General features: G+C 33.9%; 1 protein-coding gene across 1 annotated transcript in view; it reads left to right on the top strand.

Annotated features, from left to right (window-relative positions):
• LOC123669475 (LIM/homeobox protein Lhx3) overlaps positions 1-13,681 on the top strand; it is a 66,070-nt gene extending 52,389 nt beyond the window's left edge. Inside the window, 4 exon segments of the mRNA XM_045603081.1 lie at positions 3,760-3,943; positions 11,478-11,635; positions 12,091-12,261; positions 13,521-13,681. Coding sequence (XP_045459037.1) covers positions 3,760-3,943; positions 11,478-11,635; positions 12,091-12,261; positions 13,521-13,681 — 674 coding nt within the window.
• The last annotated feature ends 564 nt before the right edge of the window (positions 13,682-14,245 follow it).

Raw genomic sequence — 14,245 nt, 5'->3', positions numbered from 1 at the left:
GACCGTTTATGTCTTTGCGATAAACGGCATGTTCGTGGGAAAATTGGGTACTATGAGGGTCCAAGTGCGGATTGTAACGTCGCCGGTAATTTGGTTTACCATCATCTACTAAAGATGTAACTTCCTGGTACGATTTTGGAAAGTCGAATCGACATTTTGTTCTTCCGTTTTTATGAATCATACACGTTGCATTGGGATTTAAATCGCCACATGGGTTATGAATCATCCATTTAAGTACCAATTCTCTTAATTCTAAGTCATAATTTCCGGGTATTTCGGATGAAATCAAGTCATCGAGTTCTTCTGGTTGATGAATCTTATCATCAGATGTCATAATTATAAGCAGATGCATGTGTGGTAATCCGCGTTTCTGAAATTCTATAGTATATACAAAAGCAGATACCTTTCCAAAGATTTGTTTTTTATCTAAATCTTCTATAATTTGGTCAAATTTTAACTTAGCGGCTCGAGCGACGATATCAGGACGATCCTGTGGAAGCTGTTGCAAAATAGTTCCATCTTCTAAATTTATTTGCAATGCCTGTTTTATTTCTGGCCAATTAGGATTCGATGTCATGGTGATAAAGAAATCAGGTGATCCAAACCGTCGAACAATAGCCATTGCATCTTCAAAATTTTCCATGTAATACCTCGTCGAACCAGGAAAAGAGGATGGTAAAATAATCTTTTCACCAACTGTGGCATTTTTTTCTTCGGCAAGTTGATTAATAAAACTTGTTACTACCCTATATTGTTCAGCTAAAATCTTACTTTGGTTATATTTTATCCATTGAATACGGTCACGCTCTACACGAATGTAAGTATCCACTAAATATTGTTGAAATAATCGGCCCCCAAAATGCAGTGCATTAAATGGAAGTTCCCGTACATCGTATCCTTCTGTTGGTGGAGATTCTGTTAAAAATTTAACAAACTCTGGTCGAAACGAAAGTCTGTATTGTGCCAGTTCAAGGCGAGTTAAATTACTGCGACTGGTATAAGGCGTTTGTAGCTGCAAATCTGGGCTAAAACCATCCGTACCGGCTGGGTAAAATAACGGGTAAGTAAATGGTTCGACACGCTTATCAACATTCTTTAAAGAGACAATGTGTTTATTGCGCTGGTGAACAATCATTTCATTTTCTGGCAAGCTTTGATCAGCATTTAGTGTAAAAACTGCACAAACCTCATTACACGCCGGTATATTAAACCTTCTGTGATCAGCTTGATTTGGATGTCTAAATAAAAGCTTTACGTATGGTGGGGGTAGCCCTTGGGCAGAAGTTAACCGATTTATTTCGTCCTCTACTTCCCGCATCATTATATATCCCTGTACATAACGATTTTGCGCTCGAAATATGAACTCCAATAACATCATCATTGAGGTAGTAATTCCAGAATTAAGTGGATGGTTAACTCTTTCATTAACGGCTTCATCAGGTTCTAAAAAGTATAGTTGCCCGTACAGTGGCCGTTCAAAGACACCAACATCATTTTGCGTTGGGTGAGCTGTCATATTCATTTTATGATATACTTGTCCGCAAACGATAAAACTATAAATACCATGGCTATTTATTGTTCTGTCATCTTCTGCATTAAAGGATGCTAGAGCAAAAGATGCGTTTATCTTTCTTATATTTTTATGAAATTCTTCCGAATGTGGGTGACGATTCAAAAAGAGACGTACTAATTCATTTAAAAATTTTGGTTGTTCTATTAAAATTCGTCCGTGCAAACAACAGTCACCAAAAGAATTTCTATTAACACTATTAGAGACGCGTTCCTCAGGGAAATGCAATGCACCACAATGGATACACAAAATTTCAAATAGTCCTAAGGCGTGATATTGCACAGCTGCATTAACGGCACATTTATATGTCGGTAAATAATTATGAAGTTCTAAAGCCCTACGACGTCTTTCGTCTCGACGTCTTTGTTCTTCTAATCGGTATTCTCTTTGTTCGTCATTTTCGGTAGCTACACGTTGTGCAGCACGCTGCCGCAAATCTTGAAGACGTCGCTCTCGTTGTTCCTCATTTTCAGTAGCTAATCGTTGTGCTGCACGCTGCCGCAAATCTTGTAGACGTTGTTCCCGTTGTTCCTCATTTTCAGTAGCTACACGTTGTGCTGCACGCTGCCGCAAATCTTGTAGACGTTGTTCCCGTTGTTCCTCATTTTCAGTAGCTACACGTTGTGCTGCACGCTGCCGCAAATCTTGTAGACGTTGTTCCCGTTGTTCTTCATTTTCAGTAGCTACACGTTGTGCTGCACGCTGCCGCAAATCTTGTAGACGTTGTTCCCGTTGTTCATCATTTTCAGCGGCCACACGTTGTGACGCCCGCTCTCGTGAAACATCTAAATCATAAGATCTCTCTGCTTGTATAATGTTAGTCAAGTTTTGCAAGCATCTTACTTTAGCAGTACGTGTGGGACGAGCGGAAATCTGATTGTTTTCATGAAGGTTTTCTTGAAATGAGTATTCACTGTTTGAAGTTTGAGAGGCCTGACCTGTTTGTGACTGATGACGATTTTCTTCAAGTTGTTCTTGAGACGATTCGCGGTTTCGTGAAGTTAGATTATTTATAAGCGATTTTTTCAACGATCTATTAGGCATTTTTAAGTAGACGTCAGTTAAAAAGACACATATCAAACCACGCATTGGCTTAGTGTTGATTAACAACACCATCTATTGCAGTAGCGTTAAACAGTTGCATTAACAATTGTGTCGTAATAATAGTATTACTACTCCCCAATAGATGTCAGGAAAAGTCATATTTTTCAGCTTATATTTAAGTTGATTAGGTATAGATAAAGAGTTATTGATTTGATTTTTATTTTTGTACCGAAACATCGTCAATAGGATAAAAATATTTGCACAATGACGGTTTCTTTACTAATTTAACTACTACCGTATTCTTTTTTTTAAGCCCGCTCATATTTTTTCGGATTTCTTCTTAAAATATACTTAGTTACTAATTAAATGCGTTGACATTTGGCTCTCAATGATAAAGCCAGGTATTCTCGTCTTGAGACCGAACGATATCCCACCTGAACTATTAAAACTTAGTAGACATAATTTACTATTGATAAAATATGAATAATATTTTTTACCGACTATAATAAAAAATATAAAAAATCAAAAATAAAAAATTGTTAAAAAATAATAATGATAAAATATGAATAATATTTTTCAATTTTACCGACAAAATAATAAAAAATAAAATCAGCCTATTTAAATAAAAAATAACGAGTGCAATTAGAAAAAGAAAAAGAAAAAAGAATTGATCAGAGACATGGGGATTTGAACCATGAGCTTCTCGGTTGATCCCGGCCGACCGATTTCCCACCGAGCTATTGCAACTGAATTGACAAATGCGAAATTTACCTTCGTATTCTAACGATATTTTTTTCACTCCCTAAAAACAGGGATAAAACGACATTTTCTGAAAATGAATCCTAGCTAGATAGATTTATCTCGCCCGAAACCCCCTATATACTAAATTTTATAAAAATCGTTGGAGCCATTTCCGAGATTCAGATTATATATATACATATATATATACAAGAATTGCTCGTTTAATAGTATAAGATAAGATAGGCAACGAATTTCCATTCTAAAAATAAAATTAGTAATTACTTTATTCTTTTTAAAATATGATAAATGTGTAATTCGTTATTAATCTTAGGCTTGTTTAAAAAAAAAACTTTATTTTATCATAAGCAGACTGTAGCTCGAGTAAACAGATCCTTCTGTAACAGGCGAGGGTTCTCTTGACGGAGACGCGGCGAGCAAGAGGCCACGTACAACTATCACAGCTAAGCAGCTGGAAACACTCAAAAGTGCTTACAGCAGTAGTCCTAAACCGGCTCGACATGTGAGAGAACAATTGGCTCAAGACACCGGCCTAGACATGCGCGTTGTTCAAGTTTGGTTCCAAAATAGGTAAGATATTATAATAAGATCTACTCGTATAATTTATTATTTAATTAACGGGGTATTACTGCAAAGTAGGTAAATGTCTTTTTACTATGTATAAAAAGCTTGCTCAAACTGATATGGTGATTCATTGCCTATTGTCTGGTAGTATTCATACCAAGTGTGACGAAAAAAAGAAAACTTTACTAGCGCCGAGATACCTATATGAATAAAAATGTGTGACAAAATTTATTACATAATAATAACCACCAGTCTTGATTGCCTTACGTACTCTATGATGGGATGCCATGAACGATGGGAGCCAGAAACTCAATAATTATTGCAAACATAAGCATCCTCTCCGAGCGGGAACGGAGCTTCTGACTGTAGGCTAACGCCTTTAGCAACTTTTTCCACCAATACACAATAGCGCCCTTTACTTGTGTGTAAATATATGATTATCAATATCTTATTGAAGTTTAATTAGGCGTGAGCTTCAAAACTTGGATTTGTTGTATACATATAAAACCACTTAAGTATAATTCAGAGTTCTCATAAAACGTGAAAATGTGTCTATTATTATAATTGTGTAATATGTTTATTTGCGCATAACTAACAATTTTTTTGCAATTAAATATTCATTATTTTTAAACGTTAAAATTTTTGGTAACATTTGACAATTTGCACTTACTTACCGTAGTAAAAATGTATGGCTTTTAATCTTAATGGCTAGTTAGGTTAACGGATTTTTAACATGCGTTAAAAACAGGAGAATAAATCAACCGTTCAAGCGTTAATTCTTCTTGCAACCATATCAATTATAAATAGATTTATTGTTAATAATCAATTTTGCATTGATATGAGTTTAAATTTGCAAACATAAATATATATATTTTTAGAAATTACTAGTGTTAATAACACGTATATAGAATTTGTATATATTATTGGCCATATCAAATTTTATGACAGTTTTTATTTATATCTTTAATAATTTATGGCACATTTAGTAAATAATAATATTTTAACTTAACAGAGTGCAAAGGCAGTCATATTGCTTAGGTATAGTTATTTCTTAGAGAAAAGATCTTTTATTAGAAGAACTTTTTTATGTACTTTAGAAATCCCATGTTATTACATTTTTTGATAATTCAAGTTTTATTTGCGTGTTTATTGAACTCGCTTTAAAAATAAAAAGTATGTATAGCACATTTATATACAGACATATCAGACAGTGAAACGATACATTATGAGAACGTTTTGTCGAGAATTTATAACTGAAAGTACCTTTATAGATGTTTTCCTCCATAAGTATATATAATATATACTATCTACAATCAGGGTTATAGATTATATAGCGGATATGATTATCTCGAGTCGCGGATGTTTTTCGTAGGGTAGACATCAATGACGAAGCGAGCTTAACTCGCGCCCAGAGCACAATACCTCCCCCCCCCCCGTTCAAATACCATATAATATGTTCAGCAATCTTTGTTTTGCGGACCATTTGGCGCCTCTTTGTGAATGGCGCCCGGGGCATGGTGTCCTTGCCCCCCCCCCCCCCCCCCCTCGCTACACCACTGGTAGACATTAACAATTGCGTTACAATATATTTATAACAATATTATGACGAATTCAAAGGTCGATTTTCATTTTGACATAGATTTGACGAGGCATATCTGACATTGGATAGCTGTGGTAGACTCGTTTTCAGTCATAATAAATATTTATATAAGTTTTAGGACGTTGACGTTGACGCTGAGTATTTTTGGACTCCCAAGACAGGATGTCGATCGTACCGTTCAGCATGCTAATTTATTTGTTTTCATTATTCATTAAAGTACTAGGATTTGATGATAACTGCTCCGCCAAAACCATTTCTTTTTCACATTAGTGTCATCATTACAACAAAATTTAGGTACTGTTGGAATATAATTATATGTTAATACTAGCTGACCCGGCAAACGTTGTCTTGCCGCTAAATGCTATTTAAAAATAGGGGTTGGTGGTAGAAGGGTGAAAATATAGGGTTGTATGTATTTTTCAACGGTGAAAGAAAGAATAAAATAAAGAATAAATAATTTATCTAAAAATAAAAAATAAAAATTTTAGGGGTGAACTACCCTTAACATTTAGGGGGATGAAAAATAGATGTTGTTTGATTCTCAGACCTACCCAATATGCACACAAAATTTCATGAGAATCGGTCAAGCCGTTTCGGAGGAGTTTAACTACAAACACCGCGACACGAGAATTTTATATATTAGATATTGACAATGTATTTGTTCGTCGTATTCGCCTGAATTTGTTATTCTCATACTTATATGTTCATGTTTAATATAGATCGATGAAGTGTTAATTTATTTTATTTATTTACTAAGCGACGCAACTAAACTAACTTAAAAATGTTTTCTCAATTTATTTAATTATAATAAAATTAATAATCTAGAAAAAACCAATAAGCTATGTTTTTTTTCACAGAAAAAGTTGCATCTAAGTATAGCAAAAAACATTCAGCGTGTATCATTTTAACTTAATACCACATTATGTTTAGTTAGCTCATAGAGACCTTGTATTACAAAGCAGTGACCTTTACTGAATGAAATATGTTTTTTTGCATTTGTACGTACTATATAATTGTAGTATACTCTATACAGATAGTAAATACGTAAAAGGTACACCACTTTCAAATATTATTTCGGACTTACCTAATATCATTACGATTTTAGTATTTTAATTTTAGAGAATGCTAGAAATACAATAACATCACAGTGAAATTTAGAAAATTATGTTTCATAGTGTTTTATATAATTTTATTTAAAGCATATATGTTTTTGGTTTAACTTAATATTTAAAACAATATTGCATATTTACAATTGATAACTTAAGAACTAAATATTTACAGATAGTTACGGTATAAATCATATCTGTGTGGAATGACGTAATAAATGTTGGCAGCATTGCCCCGTTGAATCGTTATACCGATTCTCTAGGCAAAAAATACATCAACCCCTTTTATCACTAGTGGAGGCAATAAGACGAGGAGTTAGTTATCTTTAAAAAAAAATGTTAGCACTGCTACTCCAAGGTCCTAGTGTTTCGACTGCAAACGGCACAAAGATGTAATTTGACAATTGCATCATTGATTACAATATACTTTAATCTACAAATAATCGTATTATTCATAGTTTGATAAATAACTTATATTGAAAAACTAAAAAAAAAAAACAGATGGAAATGACACACATTATGCAAATGAAACTAAAATGTAGAAACTTGTATTATCTAAGGTTGTTATTGCTTAAATTCAAACTACGAGCAAGAGATACTTTAATTCTAAAATTCAGCACGACTCCATTGGCAGAGCAGATAAAAATGAAAACGCGTACTCACGTACAAAGTCGGGTATAAAGCTGGTATTAAATAAACTGATTAACATTTTAATAGCGTTTAATGTCGCAATTGTTTACAAAATGTTTGTAAGCTTATAATAATAAAATAATCAATATTATTTATTCTTATTATTTATGAGTATCTGTGCCCGCGACTTCGTCCTCGTTGAATTTAACTTAAAAGATATTGTTCAGTTCGCAGAGTTATAAAATAAATAAAATTCTAAAATAAAAGTAGCCTAAGTTACTCCTTTTTACATCAGCTATCTGCTAGTGACAGTATCGAAATCGGTCCAGCCGTTTCAGAGATTAGCAGGAACCAACATACAGACAGACAAACAGACAAAAATTGTAAAAAATGTTATTTTTGTATATGTAGCGTTATTTTCCTCCTTTTAACTTTGGTGAGCCAAGGGTTAAAAATTCAATAAGTTATCGTTATGTTTGTTGTTATTTATTATTATTTAGAATATTGTTTATCATTCTATGACAATTTTACGAATATTCATCAATTAATTTCCTTTTAATGCCCTTTAAAGTGACAGATTAGGGGATTTTTCACCATTAATAATAAAATTTAAAAAAATCTAAAATAGTTGAACATGGATTTTTTTTTAATATTTTTCTGTGATTGCCCATACCCTCCTGACAACCCCTTAAAGGGATCGTGACGTATTACAAGTAACCCTGTATAATACAACGTACGTAGTTGAAAAACTCGTCAATTAAATACGCAGTATAATTTTAGAGATAGCTCAAAAAGTACTCTTCAGATCTTGATAAAATTTAAATAGAACTAAACGGTAAGCACCAGCATTCGAATAAAAAAAAAAACGAGTGTTCTTTAGACCACGCGAGTGAAGTAAAACTTCTTTAGCAATAGGCCTGCACAATAGGCCAGCCCTGTGTCTTAGATACGAAACGTGTCTGGCTATGAGAGATAGATAGAAAGAAAATGTGTGCTCGCACCTCTCTGTCTTGCTCCGTTCGCCTCGCCCGATCACACTTTTCGTCGCATTCACCAGCTTACACCCTAAGTCAATCGTGCGTAAAGGAGCTTTACTTCAAAAATATCATCAAAATCGATACACCCAGTAATAACTTATGAGGTAACATACATGAAAAATAAAAATACAGACGTATTCCCCTCCTTTTTTATACTATGTTAATTCAAAGGTTTTATTATTCTCCTAATTAATTATAGCCATGGCTTAGAATTTTACATGTACTAAATTTATTAGTAATTTGTATTGTAGGTTTAGTTATCATAGAATGTTTGGTTTCGCACGAGCGACCTCAGTCACGGCAGTCGTCACGCCCTGCGCTTTTGCCTCGCCTCGTAAAACTGCGCCCGTTATCACAATGCCTGACTTCTAGTTTAAATTTGATATACCTATTCCGTATAAACTAGGAAGAACGATTTGTTGGTTACCTTGTTGATTAGTGTGTAGCTGCATGTAAATATGTACTTATTAAAAATATATTATTAGCATCCGCCAACCTGCAGTTGAACTGCGTGTCATAAATTTCTATCTGTCCTTCTATATATATTATATGTATTATGAGAAGGAACCTTTACATAATCGCTAAATATTTGCTCTATGAAGTATGATATTACTATCTCATTCAATGTATATAGAATATACTACAATTTGTTGCTACCGGTCTCCTATAGTTGTGTGGGTAGTTGCCTAACTCCGGTTGTCGAGGTTTTGCGTCACGCTCACGGTAGATATTAATATATTAGTATTTGTAAATATATTTAATATATTGTTTATGGTTTGGGTGTGTGTTCTTGTCACTGTGTGTGTGGATCTGCTCATCGTGACTTGGAGAATTCGTCAACCAATCTGACACCGACATTTGATCATCATAATCATAGACAATCGATTGTTACTCGTGGAAAGTACATTATCCTAACCTGCAGCGGAGTAACGTGGCGCGGCCTTTCCTTAGCAGTAGTAGGACGTTATAATGATGTGGGTTTAATCGCCACGTCTTTACGTTGATTTACATATATTCACTTACCTTTATTGATTTGTTTATTATGTTTTATTCTTTTAAGTATTGTATGTTTGTGTTTTAACGACCCAATGTAAACGATCGATTTGTCCCTTTATTGACCATCACTTTTAAAGTTCTGTTAATCTCTATCAATCACGTTGTTTGATTTATTATTATCGCTTCGTTATCGGTATCGGTAATATAGATGATAATTTTTATTGTTAACTACTAGCTGTGCCTGCGACTTACTCCGCGTGTAATAGTGACTTTGGAAAGTCATTTTTGGATATATCTCTTGGTTTATTTTGGACATCAGAATAGCTCTAATATTTTGTCTCTTGTCGCAAATTTATAAAACATTCACATAAACCTAACATATTTTCATACGCATTTTCATCCTCTATTCCCTATTGTTATTTTACACAACGTTTTTACAAACTTTGAATGTCATAATTATTTATATCGAATCAACAGCCTAAAATATAAGTTTCAAGCTTCTCGCTCTAAAAATGACGATACTTCCATACAACTTTCCATCCTCACCGTTCAACCTTACACCCCTTTTTTATCTGTGCACCAAATTTCATGTAAATCGGTTCAGTAGCTTTGGCGTGAAACCGCGACAGACAGACTGACAGACAGAGTTACTTTCGCATCTATAATAATTAGTATGTAAAATATAAAATGATCAATTGCAATTATTGAGCATATATACATTTTGTTATGATTTTCGACTATTACGAGTATATTAGTAAATTTTTAATGTTTTAACAACGTACTCATTGACATTCATGACATCATAAAATAACGTCATGAATGTCATGTTTTTAACCGACTTCCAAAAAAGGAGGAGGTTCTCAATTCGACTGTATTTTTTTTTTTTTTTTTTTATGTATGTTACATCAGAACTTTTGACCAGGTAGACCGATTTCGACAAATTTTGTTTTAATCGAAAGGTTTTGTGTGCCAATTGGTCCCATTTAAATTTATTTGAGATCTAACAACTACTTTTCGAGTTATATCTAATAATGCGTTTTTACTTGACGCTTTTTTCGTCGATCTACGTTGTATTATACCACATAACTTTCTACTGGATGTACCGATTTTGATAATTCTTTTTTTGTTGGAAAGGGGATATCCTTAGTTTGGTACCATGATAAGGAAACTAGGATCTGATGATGAGATCCTAGACAAATCGAGGGAAACTCTCGAAAATCCGCAATAACTTTTTACTGGGTGTACCGATTTTGATAATTTTTAATTTAATCGAAAGCTGATGTTTATCATGTGGTCACATATAAATTTTATCGCGATCTGATAACTACTTTTTGAGTAATCTTTGATAACGCGTAGTTGCTTGACTATTTTTTTGTCGATCTACGTTGTATTACTAGTTGATGTAATTGAAGTCGGTTTTTTTTTTCGTTTGCGAGCAAACACAATTATGTTTATTAGTATCATAAAAAAGATCAATAAGTTTACATAACAATAACACAACAGAAGCAATTCGGGCGTTGTTCCAATAATCCATCGTGGCTATATCGCAGCACGCGGTCCCAGCGGACAGGGCGGAGGCGCATTAATTAATCGCGCGCGGACTCCCTACCGCTTCGCTAATAATACACGCTAAACATACGCTATAGGGAGCCTTTATATGGGATATTTAGGTACTTTCTTAAATCAATAATTTCAACGAGTAGGTAATTTGTTTTATTTATTGAAGTTTATGATATAAAAAGCTGTTACCGAACAGTTAAATTAAATATGTAAGAACAACGAAAATTCTACTCTGTTCTGAACAGTAACATATATTTCAACTGTATTTTATTTGCATGTATAGTAAGTTTTTAAATACATAGCAGGTTATGATTTTTTTTCGTCTGTTTTTTACATAAGTACGTAAACCGATATCTTCGGTATTTCTGAGCTGATATCTATAACTCTTCGTGGTTTGAAAGTATTTCCTACTAACGTGATCCTATAGAAATATCATGGATATTAAATGTTGAATAGTTAGAGATAATTAAATGCTGATTAATTAAGTGTCAAAAGCTCGGATTAAAGTAGTGCGTGTATGAAATGAAACCAGTGTTATAACTAATGACTTTTCAGTGGGCTTATTATTTAAAATTCTCTTTTATTAATAATTGTTTTATGTTTCGTTATAGGAGAGCAAAAGAAAAGAGATTAAAGAAGGACGCTGGTCGGACACGTTGGTCACAGTACTTTAGATCAATGAAAGGAGCGGGCGGGGGTTCTCCAAGACACGACCGTCTTCTCGACAAAGACGAACTGAAAATCGACCTTGATGCTTTTAGTCATCACGGTAGGATTTGAAATTTTTTATTTCACAAACTTAATTCCTTCTCACTGTCTGGTTCTCTCGTCTGGAAGAGATCCCTTTGATAGCATTGTACATAAGGTCCCCGATTGTACACTAAGCGTTTTATTGTATGTATAACCCGTGTTGTAATTTTGTAACTCTTTATGAATTTCCAAGTATCAAAGTTGCAGTAAAACAACTCTATTTTGTTTAGAAAAAGGTTAATTGATTTTTTTTTTCGCTTTCATAAATTATTATTTGTATAACACCTATAAATGTGAAAAGCAAAATTTGTAGATTTGGATCGCTAGACAGATGTTTGTTATGCTTTTGTCCTACGACTATATAAAACGTTGGCATTGAAACTCGGTATTTGGAAGACTTGGTAACGTAAATTAACAAATAATTTTCTAAAACAATAATTGTCTTGAAACTTATTTTATATACGACATTTATAGAGTTAAGCAACGACAGCTACAGCACCGCGGCTCTGGGCGGCGAGGAAGGCTCGCCGGCGGGAGGCGCATCTAATACGCGTTTCGGAGCGACGCCGCCGTACCTGCGCGCGCACTCCCCCCCACATGCGCACTATCACTACCCTCCTGACCACCTCGTTTACACTAATATTGGTTAGTGTAATTTTACATTTTATTTTCTAACAATAATTTATTAAGTCTTGTACAATCCATAACAATAGGCATACAATAGTACATAACTCAGGTGCGACACTCTTAAAATAAACTTTGTTAAGTTTTTAGGAGTTTATATTTAATCTTATTGTGGTATTCAATAATGTATAAATAAATAGATAGATAAATACAGTAATAGGGTGACATTCATACACTTGGCAAGACTTCTCTCGAACAGAATTTGTTCTAAATAATTGTGTTTGCTCGCAAACGAAAACAAAACCGACTTCAATTACATCGACGAGTAATACAACGTAGATCGACGAAAAAATGGTCAAGTATCAGGCATTATCAAAGATTACTCAAAAAGTTATTATCAGATCTCGATAAAATTTATATTTAACCATATGATAAACATCAGCTTTTGATTAAATTAAAAATTGTCAAAATCAGTATACCCAGTAAAAGGTTATTGCGGATTTTCGAGAGTTTCCCTCGATTTCTCTGGGATCCCATCATCAGATCCTGGTTTCTTTATCATGGTACTAAACTAGGAATATCCCCTTTCTAACAAAAAAGGAATTATCAAAATTGGTAGATCCAGTAAAAAGTTATGTGGTATAATAATACAACGTAGGTCGACGAAAAAAGCGTCAAGTAAAAACGCATTATTAGATATAACTTGAAAAGTAGGTGTTAGATCTCAAATAAATTTAAATGGGACCAATTGACACACACCACCTTTCGATTAAAAAAAATTGTCGAAATCGGTCCATACGATCAAAAGTTCTGATGTAACATACATACATTAAAAAAAAAAATACAGTCGAATTGAGAACCTCCTCCTTTTTTGGAAGTCGGTTAAAAATTTGTAAATAACATAAAAAATGTATGTTTCAGTAAAAAAGAACTAAGTAATATAATTAAAACTTAGAGTGTTAGTGGCATAGACGATGAGTGTAACCATCCTTGACGGTTTAATTGTAGTTTCTACATAAAATTTTACCTTCTTTGTACGCAATATCCCTAACAACTATCAAAAATTCTCTCAAGGTTGCCTTCGTTATAGCTATAAACATTTATTTTTTCTTCTGTTACTATAGATATTACCGTGTATTGACGTATATTTACTTTTAGTCAACCGTTGCTAGATGTAATACGTCGTATCTAAAAAATCTAAAAACCTTTTTTTTTACAATACCGCTTATAAATATGAAAGATTTATTTATTTTAGTATTAAATTGAACTATTTCTTATAGGTCAATCTATGGGTAGCACTGGCTTAGGAGCAGGAGCGGGAGGCGCCTCCGACATGAGTAGCTCATCTTCTCCAGCCGCTGGGGGATACCCCGACTTTCCTCCTTCCCCCGACTCCTGGCTCGGAGAGTCGCACCACTACTCTCCGCGAGGCTATCCCTAGCGGCGGCCACCTCCGGCGCACGCGCAGCCCGCGCCCCCGCCGCTACCCGCCCTCTGCCCACCGCAAGTGGTCGGCGTGCAACCACTTGAGCTGGTTGTCAAGCGTGAATTGTGACTGATATAAGCAAAAATACTGCATTATAAAATACGTAGAAAAGCCACGGAGTGTAAATTAAATGAGTGATAAGTTGGACTGATAAACTTTGATTCAAGTTATTTCCACAATCTGTATGTACTCTGGGTTAAAAAGTAAATGAAGCTGATATTCTGTTTGTAATAACAAATAACTTTAAATTAACGTCTCAAAATCTTACATAAGCTTAAAATGTAAATATTTGTAGTCAAACAATTTGTGATCGCAACTTTAAACGCCTAAATTAGCAATTAAACAACTATGTACATAAACTTTAAAGTAGGACTTACTAAGTATTTTATTGTATGTTTAAGTGATTTGCAGACTTAATAAGGATCTGATTATATTTTATTGAAAGTTGTAATTAATATACTCTTCTTTCAAATTACTCGTTATTATATAGAATATTTTATTACTTTTTATTTCTATATA

This window comes from Melitaea cinxia, chromosome 3 (assembly GCF_905220565.1).
Source record: "Melitaea cinxia chromosome 3, ilMelCinx1.1, whole genome shotgun sequence".
Taxonomy (NCBI): domain Eukaryota; kingdom Metazoa; phylum Arthropoda; class Insecta; order Lepidoptera; family Nymphalidae; genus Melitaea; species Melitaea cinxia.
Note: the sequence above shows the minus strand (reverse complement) of the source record. Positions and strands in the feature narration are given on the sequence as shown.